This window comes from Otolemur garnettii, unplaced genomic scaffold, assembly GCF_000181295.1.
Source record: "Otolemur garnettii isolate 467f Iridium unplaced genomic scaffold, OtoGar3 scaffold00225, whole genome shotgun sequence".
NCBI lineage: Eukaryota > Metazoa > Chordata > Mammalia > Primates > Galagidae > Otolemur > Otolemur garnettii.
Window position 1 is genome coordinate 716,646 of NW_003852620.1, and position 15,297 is coordinate 731,942.

The 15,297-nt window shown below is 52.0% G+C and overlaps 2 protein-coding genes across 6 annotated transcripts in view; both read right to left on the reverse strand.

Moving 5' to 3' along the window:
- CDH24 (cadherin 24) overlaps positions 1-7,788 on the reverse strand; it is an 11,372-nt gene extending 3,584 nt beyond the window's left edge. Inside the window, exons 1-10 of the mRNA XM_003801921.2 lie at positions 7,659-7,788; positions 5,717-6,042; positions 5,241-5,535; positions 4,931-5,050; positions 4,689-4,856; positions 4,325-4,512; positions 3,659-3,912; positions 2,794-2,930; positions 410-531; positions 217-328 (exon numbers count right to left, since the gene is read on the reverse strand). Coding sequence (XP_003801969.1) covers positions 217-328; positions 410-531; positions 2,794-2,930; positions 3,659-3,912; positions 4,325-4,512; positions 4,689-4,856; positions 4,931-5,050; positions 5,241-5,535; positions 5,717-5,917 — 1,597 coding nt within the window. The 5' untranslated portion in view covers positions 5,918-6,042; positions 7,659-7,788. The remainder of the gene's footprint in view (positions 1-216; positions 329-409; positions 532-2,793; positions 2,931-3,658; positions 3,913-4,324; positions 4,513-4,688; positions 4,857-4,930; positions 5,051-5,240; positions 5,536-5,716; positions 6,043-7,658) is intronic.
- Positions 7,789-8,778: 990 nt separating this feature from the next.
- Positions 8,779-15,297, reverse strand: part of ACIN1 (apoptotic chromatin condensation inducer 1) — a 40,027-nt gene continuing 33,508 nt past the window's right edge. For 4 of the 5 annotated variants that reach the window (XM_012812829.1, XM_003801985.2, XM_012812832.2 and 1 more), the window contains 9 exons: positions 13,860-13,993; positions 13,610-13,762; positions 12,951-13,089; positions 12,430-12,575; positions 11,933-12,040; positions 11,684-11,791; positions 11,127-11,451; positions 10,918-11,018; positions 8,779-9,709 (listed from right to left, as the gene is read on the reverse strand). In XM_012812829.1, coding sequence (XP_012668283.1) covers positions 9,374-9,709; positions 10,918-11,018; positions 11,127-11,451; positions 11,684-11,791; positions 11,933-12,040; positions 12,430-12,575; positions 12,951-13,089; positions 13,610-13,762; positions 13,860-13,993 — 1,550 coding nt within the window. In that variant the 3' untranslated portion in view covers positions 8,779-9,373. The remainder of the gene's footprint in view (positions 9,710-10,917; positions 11,019-11,126; positions 11,452-11,683; positions 11,792-11,932; positions 12,041-12,429; positions 12,576-12,950; positions 13,090-13,609; positions 13,763-13,859; positions 13,994-15,297) is intronic. The other variant, XM_023508152.1, reaches the window with a different exon arrangement.

The following is a 15,297-nucleotide window of genomic DNA, read 5'->3' on the forward strand; positions in this document are numbered from 1 at the left end:
CCACCTTAGGTGTATGTGGCTGGCGCCTTAGCCGCTTGGGCCACAGGCGCCGAGCCAGTCTGGTTGCTCCTTAACCAGCACTGTCTCCCTTTTGTTTGAGTAAAAGCTCCCCCCACCCCAATGAAGCCTTGCCTGTATAATTTCCTTTTTTAGTCTCATGTCAATTTCTGTTGACTTGTGGATCAAGAACTGAGGTCAGCAACAGTAGCCACCTACCTCTGTTGTCTCGGACAGTAAAGTTGGCATCAGGGCCTAGAGGACCTTGAAAGGAGACACGACTACTGTTGCCATCTTCATCTCTGTCCAGGGCCCGGATAACCTGAATCAGCTGGGAGGAAGAAGTGAGGCCTTGTATGGAGTGGGCTGCTGGAGGCCTTCAGGTCCCAACCCCTCTGTTCCAGCTGCTTACCTGGCCAGGGGCAGCAGAATCACACACAAAGGTGTCATAGGGCTCAGCCAGCTGGGGAGCATTGTCGTTCTCATCCAGGGTCTGGATGGCCACTTGTACGCGGGAGGCCTGTGCAGAGCTGTCTGAAGCCAGAACACCAACACATACACACCACACACCACACAGATTACACACAACATTCATGGTACATGGGCATGGATGCCACATGCAGCAGATAGCATGTAAATGTAGCACATGAAATATGCATATAATATACAAGTAGCAAACAATGTTGTGAAATAAATGGAAAAACACCAAGTGTATATGACATTCATGTAGTACCCAAGATATGTGCCACATACAGTGGACATCCAACAGGAATGTGGCACCATGATACACATAGACAACCCACATGCAGGGCACATGTAGCATAAGTGAAAGGTAGATAGAGGGTACATACAGGTTGGGTGCATACAGGTTGCATGCAGACAACAGACATGAATATACAAACATATTCATACCACATATCCAATACATACTCAACATTTAAAGACAAATGTAACATACATGAAGCCAATATTTGATATGCACAGTGAATGCAGCGTCACCCCCCCCCCCCATACACACATACCCAGGGCCCATGGAATGCATTTTCATGCATGGCCCCACCATGCACGGTACCAGTGGGATGGACACACACACAGACACACACATAGACACATCCCATCACAAGTCTGGGAGGCTGTAGTGCAGCAGTGTCATTAGAGTTGACCTTGGGGAGGGAGGAGCTGCATGATCTACAAGGTGCAGAGCCTGGGCACCATAGCCAAACTTAGGCCTCACCCATCCCTTCATGTGACTCCCGATCATTACCCTACCTTGCTTTTCACTGCTAATGCCATCTAAGAGAGAATGCAAAGTGTGTATCCCTGTCACCTCTCCTAGGATGAATCTTCCAATTCCTTTAGTCTTCTCCCTAGGCAGGGGAAGAGCTGGCTGGCCCTGGTGAAAGGGACTGAGGTTGCAGAATGGGTAAGGGAAGCTGAGTGGACTGCTTGGCTAAAGGGTCTGGGATGCCCCAGAGATAGAATGGGGTCCACTCCTCCACTGTAGTGAGGACCCAGGGCTGGCCGTTGATGCTGGGATGGGAGTAGGAGGAGGATTTGGCAGGAGGGTGAAAAGACATTGAGGGGAAATACATACACACACTTATATACATAGAACTATGTATATAAAAGCCATAACCACACTGTGTACACACCCACCCACACACACACACACACAAACATGGCCGTCCGCATCCATACAACTACAGATACGTGTGCACTGCCAGGTGGCACATGGCAGCATACGCAGAAACACACACCTGGACATATACAATTCAATACACAGGAAAGGCAGTATGGTGGCAGAGCTAGCAGCTCAGACTGCAGACTGACTGGGTCTGACAGCTCCACCACATAATCTCTGTCTGACCTTGGAAAGTTCCTTAACTTCTCTTTGCCTGAGTTCCCTTGTTTCAAAATTGGGAAATAATCATACCTCCCTCTGAAAGTTTTATCATCTGTCCATAATCACCCACCTACTCAAAGCACATATGGACAGCTACTTGTATGTACCACAATATATATCCAATCACACATAGCACAAATACAAATATAGTCCTATACACTTAACTGTAAACACACATATATCCAGTATGGACACCCACAAACATATATATGTGTGTGTGTATTTTTCCTACATACCTGCATGTACACATACATTTAACTCTTCACTGACATGTACAGACACCCACATATACAATGACAACTTCCATATATAGTATGACAACAGCAGGGTATAGGAGTCCTTGGGGTGTAGGCAGGGTGATGTGGGGCTGGTCACAGAAGGGAAGGACATCTCCCTGTCTCCAGAGGCCAGAGCTGTCCAAAGGCAGCTGAACCACATTGCTAGGGACTGACATGCAGGAGAGGAGCCTGCATACAGAGCTAGAGCCTCTCCCCTAGCTTGGGGGTCCCCGTGAAGCTTCCAACAGGGCTTCTCTGGGAAGGGCTGTTGGGGTGCTCCCACTTTTTGCCTGGAGGAGGTACTCAGCCCTTTTCTGGCCCCCAACTCCAGCATGAACACAGAGTGGGAGCTATTTAAGATCTGCTTTATTCTGGTTTGGGGTAAGTCAAGAGGTGAACTGAGGGTCAGGAGAATGCTCAGGCAGACCCATAGGACCCAGCCCAACCCAGCCTAGGGGACCAAGAAGCCTGCCTGGTGGTAAGGATCCAGGCTAAGGACTCAGGCTGCACACAGGTGAGGGGTGATGGCAGTGAGAGCCCTTCCCCACCCCCGTGCTCAGGGATAGCCCTTCTGTGAGGAGGCTGCCGCCACTTCATGGGCCCTGGACTTCTCACCGAGCTCTGTGGCCAGCACAGTGAGGTTGTGCCAGACACGAGTCTCACGGTCTAGGGGCGCGGCTGTGTGGATGGTGCCATCTTCGGGCTCGATAGAGAAGCAGCGCTCTGGATCCGAGTGGGGGAGGATGGAGTATCTGAGGAAGATGGAGCCAAGCTGGGGACAGAACTTGCTGCCCCCTCTATCCCTTCTGGTCACTTTGCTAGGCCTCATGGCTCCTCAAGGAAGAGCTTGCCCTATGCACCCAGAGACATAATTCAGGTTGGAGTCCCCTCTAAGAGCAGACATCCCTGGGAGGTCACCACCATTAAGCATCTGTCCTAAGGGTCAGGGCCACTGGGTTTCATGGGAGGAGATACAGAAAGTGCCGGAAGCAGGATAAACACTACTGTCTTTCAGATTTCTGAAAAATGGGAATAACACTATCACCTCCCTCACAAAGCTGTGATGGGGGTTCTGACTAGGGAGCAGGGAAGAGTGGCTGTTCTGCTACTTTCTGTGTGACCACTAACGGCTAGCTTCTAAAATAAGTGGTGATGATACTTACTTCAGAGGGCTGTTGTGAGAATTAAATGTCATCAAGTGGGTAAAATGTGAAGTACTTAGGGAGTGATCGATGGAGATCCACTTATCAAATGAGATTACATCTGCTTGCACCACCACTGGGAGGTGCCACTATTATCTACCCTGAGGGATAGGTAGAGTTGGGGGGTGGTTAGCTAGGCTCTCTAGTGGAGACCTTTGCTGGGAAGTGAGTATGATCTGTGGTAGGTTAGGGGCACATTTATATACCATTTGGGTGGGAGTAGCACCTGCTCTTTCCCAGAGGGACCCTTCCTGCTCCCCAGCCCACAGCCTGCTCACCTGATTGGGCTGGCTGGGGAGTCCAGGTCGGCTGCAGAGATCTGGCCTACCAGGGTCCCAGGAGCCTTGTTCTCTGGCACAGCCAGATGGTAGGTAGCTTGAGTAAAGGCAGGTGGTTCTGGAGCATCCTGCACAGCCACACGTATAGAGGCCACATCCTTGAAGGGCCCTCGGCGCAGATAGGCTGGGTCAATGAGCGTGTTGGTGGCCTCTACGCGGAAGGAATAGGATCGACGGGTCTCGAAGTCTAAAGGCTATGGTGAGGGGAGACAGAGTGAGTGAGGCATGTGGAAACCAGGTTAGTCCCCAGGCGCTTGGAAGGTGAAGAGTCCCTTCCCCAATGTATCCTGTGCTCAGTTCTTGTGTGAGAGGAGGTGGCACTGGGGGGCGGTGGCCTCAGGGGTCAGGTGGATTACTTAGTCGGTTAGGCTAGGTCTGTCCCCAGCTCCATCGTGGACTTGTCATATGTCCTTGAGCCAGTCACTTCCCCTTTCTTGGCCCCAGGGCCTCATTTAAAAGGTGAGGACATGACCATGACCATGACCACGAGGAAGCTCCAACACAAGGGTCCTGAGTCTGTTCTAGGAGAATAGTTAGAAATGTGACCAGTGGTCAGGAGCAGGAGGCAGGTGTGAGTGTGCAAGTGCTGACAGGAAGGAGGCTAACCTTGCGGACAGTGAGGAGCCCGTCTCTTCCCTGGGAGTCTGTGCTGATGCTGAAGGCCTCCGACCCCTCCCCGTCCAGGATGCTGTATGCCATGAGGGCGTTGTCCCCCAAGTCTGGGTCCTGGGCCCGAAGCCGGCCCACCAGAGTGCCAGGCCCAGCTGTCTCCACCACGGAGAACTGGTACAGGCCTTGGGGCCAATGGAGGGGAGACACATTCAGAGAGATCCCCAGCCCTCCTCCCTACGCCCTGCATTTCCTTCTCCCAGGGTATGACTGGGGTTAGGGTGGGGAGTAACAGCTTTTCCAGAGACTGTACGGGTGGGATGGCCAAAGGATAACTCATTTGACAGCACTGGCCCCTTACTCTGAGGGAACTTGGGGGGGTTGTCGTTGACATCGCTGAGAGTGACAGTCACTGTAGTGCTGCCCGACAGCCCCCCCATGTGGCCGCCCATGTCCTTAGCCTGGATCACCACCAAGAACTCCTCCTGTGTTTCCCGGTCCATGTTGGGGATGGCTGTCCGCACCACTCCTGGGGAGAGATGCTGGGTTAGTGGGTGTCTGTTCTCATGGCTTCCCCACTGAGCTCTAGAGCTCCATGCTCACCAGTCTGGGGGTCCACAGAGAAGAAAGGCAGTCCATCCAGAATGGTGTACACCAGCTTGGCACTGTTCCCATAGCTGGGGTCATCGGCATCATGAGCAGTCACCTGGATCACTGATGTCCCTATGGGGGATCCCAGCACCCCACTCAGCAGTGGCAGGGCCAGATGGGAAAGGACTGCAGATGAGGGGGACCCAGATATAAGGGAGGCTGAATTGAAGGAGGTGGGTTCTGGGGTGGATAGCAATAAGGGAAGGAGAGGTGAGGGAGTACCAGGAGATGGGTACTGGGATGTTCAGAGCTAGGTGCTCACCGACGTTAGACATCTCTGGCACTGTGGCGTGGTAGGGCCCAAGGGGAAAAATGGGTGGGTTGTCATTGATGTCTTGCACTTTGATGATGAACTCTGACGGTGGCTCCAGGGGACGGTTGGAGGCTCGGTCCACAGCTTGAGCCAGTAGCACATATTGTGCCTTTTCCTCCCGGTCCAGGCTCTTGGTGACATGGATATTGCCTGTGGCCTCGTCAATCACAAATACGGTGCCTGCCCCCTCCCCAGTCAACAGGTACTTGGTCCGGCCCTCTCCCCGGTCAACATCCGAGTGCAGCTGTAGGGGGCAGGGAAAGATGGCAGAGGGCTCCAAGTGTAGGGACAGAAGATCAAAGAGCCTAGGTTTGGGTAGAGTGTTGGGAGTCCCAAGGGAACAAGGTCATTGCAGAAGTGATGAAGTTGCAGGGCAGAGCCTAAGGGCCTTAAGTCAGAGTAGACATGGGAGGATAGATCCTTACCTTGCCAATGAGGACAGGCTCTGGACCGGCATATTCCTCAATGACAAAGAACTGGTTCCAGACCCAGCTCCTTCGAGTCCTCAGGAGTGCAGGGCCTGGGTGCCCCCGGGACCCAGCCCATGCCCGGGCTGGGGCTGCCAGACGCCCCATGCAGCCCCAGCCACCCAGCCAGGCCAGCAGAAGCCTCACCAGGCCCCACATGTTTGGACTCCAGCCAGGGCTCTGTTCACTGGCCCTGTGTGCTGAGGCTGGGCCAGACCAGGTGGCCCATTGAGCTGGCTGGGGTGGAGGGGCAGATGCGTTGGGGCTACCCCATGGATCCACACCTGTAGGACAGGTAAATGCTCACGGCCAAGTAAACACTTGATTCTTCTCCCCACCCCCCACCCCACCCCAAATTAAGTGCTGCAAACAAGACCTCCTAGGAACAGACATCCCATTGCCCAGAACTCAGACTAAGACAAAGAGCAGCAGATCAGACAGCAGACTGATCCTTCCCTCCACCCAGGCTCTGCCAATATTCACCTCCAACCCTCCAAGCTGATAAATCTTTAGTCAACTCTGAGCAGAGAAGCTGGGGGTGGGGGGTGGAAAAAGGAGAGGGGATGCTGGGAGGACTTCGGATCCCAAGTCTGGCCCCTGTCCTCCACACTGGGCATGCAGCCAAGGGACTGGAGGAGTTAAGGGTACCAGAGAAAGGGCTTAAAATAAAGGGGTTGAGATTCATGGAGGTGTGGCCTAAGGTGTCTAGGGTTAAGCTGAGAGATGATAAGATGTGCAGCCTAAGCCAGGTTTGAGAGCCTGTGAAAGTCCTTCCTCCCCCAAGGGGGAGCCCCACTTTGCCAGACCCTGCCCCCAGCCCACACTGCCAGCTGTAGTCCTTGAAGGGGGACTTGGCTCAGGAGACAGAGTGGGGGACCAGAGCTGGAGAAAGATGGGATAGGAATGAGGGCAGGATGAGATGACAGGGAAGAGGGAGAGCAGAGCAGACCCAGAAGCCAGAGATACAGCATGATTAAGGTCTAGAGACCAAGATTCACGCACTGTCCGGCAGAGACAGAGATGACTGGATGAGAGGCAGAGACATAATAGCTGCAAGAACGAATGAATGAAAGATCAGGGAGGCAGCCTGGGTGTCTGACAGGCAGAGAGGAGTCCAGCTTGGGAATGGGTCACCTGGGGCAGAGGGCCCTTCAGTACGTGTAATGGGTAGGCACAGGCAGCCCTCAGTTCCGGGGATGTGAGACCAGGCCTTGGAACTTCATTCTGGGAGAAGGTGAAGCCAGGAGGGGTGGAGAGGAGTGGGGGGCTGAGCAAGGCAGCTGAGAGAGGACCCTTCTCACTGAGCCCCTCCCTGTCCTCCTGGGGCGGGGGAACCCCTCAGGTAGCTGTGGCTTCACCCACTCCACCTCCCCCAGAGCAGACACACACCTGACAGTCCGTTTGCTCCCGCGGGAAGAGGGAAGCCAGAGGGAAGCTGGGGACCAGAGAGGGAGGCGGGTCGGGGAGGAGAGAAGGAAGGGGATGGAGGAGTGGGAAACAGGATAGGGGACGGTGAGAGGAGAGGGAGGGAACGGAGAAGGAAAGGAGAGCGGGAAAGGGAAAAGAGAAAGACAGAAAAGGGAGTAAGGTGGAGGAAGAAAAAGGCACAGAGGGAGAGGAGATGGGAAAAGGACAAGAAGCAAAGAGAAGGCTTGGAAAGAAGAGAGAAGGGACAGGAAAGACAACCAGATAGAGAAAAGGAAGGTTGAAGAGAAATCAAGAAGGGATTAAGGGAGTGAGGTACGAGGGAAGAAGGGGAAGAGACAGAGCGCGGGAGAAGGGAGCCGGCAGTGGGCTCCTGGCCCCGGAGCGCACCGCTCTGAAGACACCCGCAGGCTGCTGGCCCCCAGCTGCCCCTCCGCGGATTCCCGACGCCGGGCTCTGGGGCAGGTGCCCTTACCTGGCACTGCTGAGGGGCTCAGGCCGGCGGGGAGCGACCCCGTTCGCCCCCGTCGCCGGGTCCCGGGGGCGCAGCCCCGAGCCGATCCGAGCGGGCGCCGCGGCTCCGCTGCAGGTCTGAGCGGCCCCGGCGAGAACAAGGGAGCGAGACGGAGGGGGCGGGGGAAGGAGGCTCCGCCTGCGGAGGAGCGAGGCGGCTCCGCGCCGCGCGGGAGAGGAGAGCCCAGCCTCCGACCCTCCCCGGCCAGCCGGGCCCGCGCGGCAGGGGCGGGGGCGGCGCCGCGCGCCCGCCCCCTCGGCGCTCCCGGACTGCCGGGCGCATACAGATGCGGCGCCCCTCCCGGGCCCAGCCCGCAGGGCCGGAGGGCATTCGGGAGAGAGGACGTCCAGGCCACGGCGCCAGGCCGTTCCCGAAGCGCCGGCAAGAGGGTGTATGGGAGCACAAGGCAGCCAGCATGCCCCCAGCAGCGGACGAAGGGTGAACGCTCGGTGAGGCGGGAGTTAGGAGCCGGCTAACGGAGAGACCCGCTCCCCGCTACCGGACCGGCATAACCCCAGCTGCAAGGCGGCTGTATTTTGGGAGGTCGTGCAGAGCCCAGTAGCGGGTGAGCCGGGGGGCGCTTAAGGACGGCAGAAAGGTCCCAGAAATACGAGGCCCGGGCACAGGAAACGGGTCAGGGACCAAGGCACGACATGGGCGGGAGGACGGTGAGGAGTAGAGCCTTTTTGGGGAAGCTCGTTTAACCGACTAATTGAGCGAGGCTGCCGCCCCCTGGTGGCAGTTGTGGGAAGCACCTTCAAGGTGGTGAGTAGGTGACCAAATGCCTAATCGTGCACTCGACAAGAGGATCAGAAAACTGGGGATTAGAAATCAGACCGTCCTAGCCCTGGGGGGTGCTGCCACGGAAATAGGCAGCTCTATTTCCCAAGGGGTCTTTTTCTCCACGCTCAAGTGAGGAAGGTTAGAGCCAAAGCAGGGATGGAAGGTGGGTGGGAAGTCCCCGCTCCAAAGTAGTCAGCCTAAACAAATGTGTGGAATGAAGGGTCACCTGTTCCAGGCTACAAACATCTTCAACCAGACTTCTCAGCTAGGCCCAGCCCAATGAAAGCCAGTCATACAGTTTAAAACTAAGTCAGATTTTTATTTTTTTCCATAGACCACATCATTTAATAATAAAAAAAATAAAAATAAAAATAGAACAAAAGGAAAAGGTGGATATAAAGTGGAACCGGGGGCTTGGTGAGCAAGAGGCAAGGGCTGCAGGACAGAAGAGACTGGGAACTGCAGGGGCCCTGGGACTCAGGAGGAGATGCTGATTCAGCTCATAGGTGACCCAGTCCTGGCCCCGGCTGTTCCCAAGAGGAGACTGTGAGTACCCAAGGGAGGTGGAAAGATGGAGGAAAAATGAAAGAGGTTTGGGGCATCTGGCTGATCCTCTATGGCCAACCACCTCCCTCCCTAACCTAGCTCTTGCCTCTCAAAGACTTAATGGGAAATGAGAGGGAGGAGAGGGCTCTAAGTCCCAAGAGATAGGTTAAGGGATTATGTGTGTGGGGGGAAGGATGGCCACTGTTCCATTTGGTATGTGGGGACAGGTGGTGTGAAAAGACCCTTGGTTCCAGGGTGGTGGAAACTGTACCTATCCCTCTGTGGCCTGTAACCCCTGGGGCAGAGTGGCTGGTACCTGCAGCTCTCCTAGTGTTTTCCCCCGATAGCTAGCGGCGCCCACCCCGGTCCCGCACAGGTGTGCTCCGACTCCGGCTTCTGCTGTGGCGCTTGGTGTCTCTGCGATCCCTCTCCCTGCCTCTTTCCCTGTCCCTTTCCCTATCACGATCTCGGTCCCCCCTGTCCCCCCTATCCCGTTCCCTTTCTCTCTCTCTCTCCCTGTCCCTCTCCCGGCTGTGCTCTCGGCGTTTCTCTCTCTCCAGTTGTCGGTTCCGTTCCCGTTCAGCTTCCTTTTCCCGTTCTTTTTGCTCCTCTTCTTCTTGCTCCTTTCGCCGCTTTTCCCGTTCCTTGGCCCTTTCAGCCCGTTCTGCCTCCTTCTGAACAATCTGTAGCCAGGCAAAGAAAGTAGGCATCTCAGCCCTGCTCGGTGCCTGTGCCTGGCTTCTGCACTGCTATCTTTGCTGTTAAGCAGGAAGGGAGTTGGGGGCTCATCAACTGCTTCTTCCTCAGAGTGCCTCTCTTTGTCCAAGTTTTCAATTACTATACACAACAGGCATCACCCCTGCCTGGCCTCTGATACTTCCCTATCATCACACTAGAGATATATATATATATATTTTTTAAGACAGAGCCTCAAGCTGTTGCCCTGGGTAGAGTGATGTGGCATCACACACAGCTCACAGCAACCTCCAACTCCCGGGCTTAAGTGATTCTCTTGCCTCAGCCTCCTAAGGAGCTGGGACTACAGGCGCCCAGCACAACGCCCAACAATTTTTTGGTTGTAGTTGTCATTGTTGTTTGGCAGGCCTGGGCTAGACTTGAAAGCAACCAGCTCTGGTGTGTGTGGCTGGCACCTTAGCTGTTTGAGCCATAGGCGTCAAGCCTTTTTTTTTTTTCTGAGATAAAGTTTCTTTTTTTTTGCCCTTGGTAGAGTGCTGTGGCATCATAGCTCACAGCAACCTTAAACTCTTGGGCTCAAGTGATTCTCTCACCTCAGCCTCCTGAATAGAGGTGGGACTATAGGCGCTTGCTATAACACCTGGCTATTTTTAGGACAGGGTCTCACTCTTGCTTAGGCTGGTCTCAAACTCCTGAGCTCAAACGATCCACCCACCCTGGCCTCCCAGAATGCTAGGATTACAGGTGTGAGCCATTGTGCCTGGCCATCACACTAGATATGAATAAATTTCTTTTCCCATAGTTGAGTAAAGTAACCCTAAAATTCCCCAAAGTCCTATCACTACTGGCCTTAAAAAGCAAAAAACTCTAGAAATTAAAAAGCAGAGAAATGGGCAAGTTTATATGAAACACGATTTCTCAGCTAACTAAAAGCAAATTCCAAGATGCCTGCTTGACACAGCCAGCTTCCCAGATGCCGAGACACCTCAGTTCCTTAGTCTACCATCTCAACCCACTTGGGTTTTGTTTCCCTATGGCATACTCATCAACTTTTAAACTTCCTCTTTCTGTGATGATTAATTTCATCCCCTATTAAGTTAATAAATAACTAGACCTATTCACTCTCATGGGCTATGAATCTCCCCCAAGCACTGACCTCAAACCTTGATGCAATTTTGATAAAGGAAGCACTCACCTGGCTGTCAGTCAGTGGCAGCCAATAGATGCAGGGAGCTGCCTTGGTTTTTCGGAAAAGGTCATCCAGCAGCTTGGCAGGTGGCTCCTCCTGCGCTTTCTCTGAGGTAGAAGAAAGTGAATCAGATTTGATGCACATGACCTTCTGACCTGTCCAATTTAGGTCCTTTCCCACCTACTGGTAGGCATGTGTGCCCCACAACTAAATACCTTTCTTCTCACTCTTCTTTTCTTTAGACTTTGCTCGTTCCTTGCGGCGGCGGTCACGGGACCGTGATCGAGAACGGGGACCTTCTCGAACTTTGTCCCGATCCCATTCACGCTCTGATCGAGTTCGTTCCCGCCGCTCCATTTCCCGTTCCCGCTCTGCCCACTGTTCCCGCACTGCCCGCTCCTGCTCCCGCTGCTCTGCCCGGGGATGTTGTGGTGGCTGAACTGGGGGTGGGGGTGGGGGGTGCAGGGGCCGAGGTATCCCCTGTTCCTCTGTCTTAGCTTCAGAGGGACGGTCCACCAAGAGGCCCCGGTGATAATCCAGCTGTAGGCAGAGGTGGGACAAGGATAGTCAGGATAGGGAGTGACAATGACATCACTTCCACTGAAAGAGCCCAGGTACTGGGGATACAAACACTTTGAAACCCCATGGTTCAACTAAAGGAACCAAAACGGAGAAAGAAGGTAGATTCACAGTGACTGCAGGTTTGGCCAGGATCTCAGCTGGAATCTAGCAGATAATGGCCTCCCCTTCTTCCTCTCCCTAGGTTTCTTACCTCATCTTGCTCAGCATAGTCAGCACAGAGGAATTTGGGATTGGACTGGGGCCATTTGACCCCATGTAGAGCTGTGCGGGTGGCAACAGCTTCCTCTACTGTTGAATACTGGTGGAAAAAAGGGAGAAGACAGAGGGTCACAGACCATCTGAAATCCTTCCTACTTGCTAAAATACCCTTAAACCTGCTCACATTAGTTACTAAAAGAAATATATGCCAGAACCTTTAGAATCAGCTTCTTTCCCTCACCGTTACAAAGCAATGAGATTTGATCTTGTCAATCCAGAAGGCCTCTTCCACCAAGGTTCCTGTACGCCCCAACAATTCCTTCAGTTGGCCTAAAGTGAATGGACGAACCTGCCAATGAAAACAGACTTTCAGAGTATCGAAGAAGGCAAAACACCCATATATCCAGTCTTAAGTTCCCCCAAACTGCTGTCATAGGAGTAGTTTCAGTGTTTGGGTGAGGGCAGCATTGTTAGGAACCCTATAGTCAGAATGGAGAAAAATGGTAGTCCTAATGGTGACATCATGTGCCAAGGCCTCTCCAAGTCCTCAAAACCCGGCTGGCTGATAGTTCCTCACACTCCATTTTTCAGATGAGGACATAGGTTAAGTAACTCAGTCAAGGTAAGTGAATAACTGGCAGTTCTAGGAGTTGAACCTAGGAAACCTAAGTCCGTTAAGTCCAAAGATTAAACTCTTAACCACTAAATAAGCCTGAAATGTGAGACCCAATGACTTACCAAATTGGAGATATGGACAATGTTGCTGATCTTGCCCCGGGGTGGGGAGGGAACCTGGGCAGTTCGGACTGGGTCATCAATTGTAATAGAAACTCCAGACTTCTGCTGGCTAATGGAACGTCTAGTTAAGGTATCTCCTAAAGTCACTATCAAAGAGAGCATAAGAACAACCTTTAGCAGGGAGAAATGCTAGCTTTCATCTCCACTATAACTCTCATGATTCCCTTTGTTTTATTCCCTACCAAGTAGCCACTCTTCTATCTAAATGAGCCAAGCACCTATACTGTGCAAAGTACTGTAGTAATGTAGCAAAGTCTAGGCTGCCTCCTCATAGTGAAGATTCAAAGATTAAACAGATTCAAACCTGGTCCTCAAATACCTTAGTATCTAAGGGGAGATGACAGATACAGAAAAATACCATAATAAAAGGGAGAAAACATTAAATGCTTTAAGAGGTCCAAATGAAGTGCTCTGGAAATTCAGGGAGCTGTGATACACTTTTCTCACAAGGCACCACCCACCTTTCTTTACTTCATGCTCCACAGGTGGGGGCAAGGCCACCTCTACTGACACCTGGGGGGGTGCAGGAGGTTCTGCTTCAGGTTCCTCTTCTTCCTCTTCTTCTCTCTGCCCATTCTCCTGGCCCTCTGCAGGTACTACCTATAAAGGTGTCAGGTAACAGGAGTTAGACACCATACTGGCATATTCTTTTCAGCCTCTGGTTCCCTGGTGATAAGACAGCATAAATGCCAACCTAGCATGTTCTTTTCAGTAACGAGATTTCATTATTCCCTTCACCTCTGTCAGACCCTGGGATTATTAGTACCTTAACTTTGCCTTGAGAAAAAGTGAAGCAGGGACTGGCAAATTTTTTCTGTACAGGCCAAGACACCAAATATCTTAGGCTTTGTGAGCCATACAATCTCTGTTGCAACTACTGAACTCTGGTGTTGTGACTCATTAAGTAGCCACTGACAAGAGTAAATGAATCAGTGTGGTTGTGTTTCACTAAAACCCTACAACAGCCAACCAGGTGGATTTGGTCCTTGGACTCCTCAAAGTGGCAATTAATGCAACCCGCTGCACAGATGGAAGAGTTCTCAGGACTTTACCTTAGCTCCTCAGTTGTCTGCTGTATCCAATACTCCCCTCCCCTGACACTGGGGTACAAGAACCTTACCTGAGTGACTGTCCGGCATATTTTCAGCCCCTTGTCATGGGTCCCATCGTCGCCATTACGCTCGGTCTCGTCCTCAGAGATGCGGGAGTCATCAGCGTGAAGATCCACAACAGCCTCCTGCCCCGCCAGGGGTTTGATGTCGGGGATGAGGCTCTGGGACACAGATACCCCCCACCCCGTTACACTGGGCCCATGTCTATTCCCATCTTAAGGTGTCTCATCCTCCCTTCCCTGGCTCCTCCCACCTCACCTTGAGTGACTCAGTGGTGATACTGATGGAAGGTTTCTTCTGTGTGGTGGCTGTGCTGGCTCCCCAACGTCTTTTCCGACCAGGCTGGCCCCCCTCTGTGTCACTGTTTCCAGCTGGCACCCCCTTGGTAGCTGCTGTCCCCAAGAAATAGGACCCAACAGTTAGACCTCTACCAGATCACAGCATAACACCTACAGGTTTATCTCTGGCTGGCGTTTTGGTAAAAGGTTAATTTAAGAAATCATATTTGGGGACTAGAGAAACCAAGGTTTCACAATGAATGATAAAACAGCTGTACTTCCTTCCCGACAGATGGAAACTACTAATCTCTAAAAATAATGAAATGGCTTGGTCCCTGTACCTCAGTGGTTATAGCACCAGCCATATACACCGGGCCTGCTAAACAACAACAATTAAAAAAAAAAATAGCTGAGCATTGTGGCGGGTGCCTCTAAGTCCCAGCTACTTGGGAGGCTGAGGCAAGAGAATTGCTTTAGCCTAAGAGTTGGAGGTTGCTGTGAGCTGTGATGTCATGGTACTCTACTGAGGGTGAATAATGAGACTGTTTCAAAAAGAATAAAAAAAAATAAGATTCCCGTCTCTAAAAAAACAGCTAGTGTTGTGGAGGGTGCCTGCAGTCCCAGCTACTCGGGAGGCTGAGGCAAGAGAATTTTGCTTGGGCCCAAGAGTTTGAGATTGCTGTGAGCTATGATGCCACCGTACTCTCCTGAGAACAAAGTGGACTGTCTCAAAAACAAAACAAAAACAAAAAAGGAGAAAGCCAATTTGCTTAGCAGTTTAAACTTTCAGTAGTAGGCAGTAATATCTGAAGCAGTGGGGAAGAAAAACGGACAAGGACATGGGAAAATACAGAATAAACAACAAGACTATGGGATACTAAAATCTAAGTAGAATTAATTGAAGATCATGATGTGGTCTGGTCATCCTTTAATTTTCCCATTACAGGTTGCTGGGTTTTTTTTTTTAGACAGAGTCTTACTGGGTCATCCTTGATAGAGTGCTGTGGTATCTTAGCTCAAAGCAACCTCAAATTCTTGGGTTTAAGTGACCTTCTTGCCTCAGCCTCCCACATAGCTGGGACTACAGGTGCCTGCCACAATGTCCAGCTATTTTTTAGAGACAGGGTCTCCCTCTGGCTCAGCCTGGTCTCAAACCTGTGAGCTCAAGCAATCTACTCGCCCTGGTCTCCCAAGTATTGGGATTACAGGCATGAGCCACCACGCCCAGTTTATTTTTTTATTTTTTGATATTTAGGTTATAAATATCTATTATATGTTGCATTCTAGAGAGCTTCAGTGAGAAAATGTTAAAAATATAGCTTCAGAAGTAGGGACTTTCATTTCCTCTGATACTCTTGGAATAAAGCATCAACTAGTGAATACTATATAGGAATCTCTGAAACTCCCTTCTGGTTCTT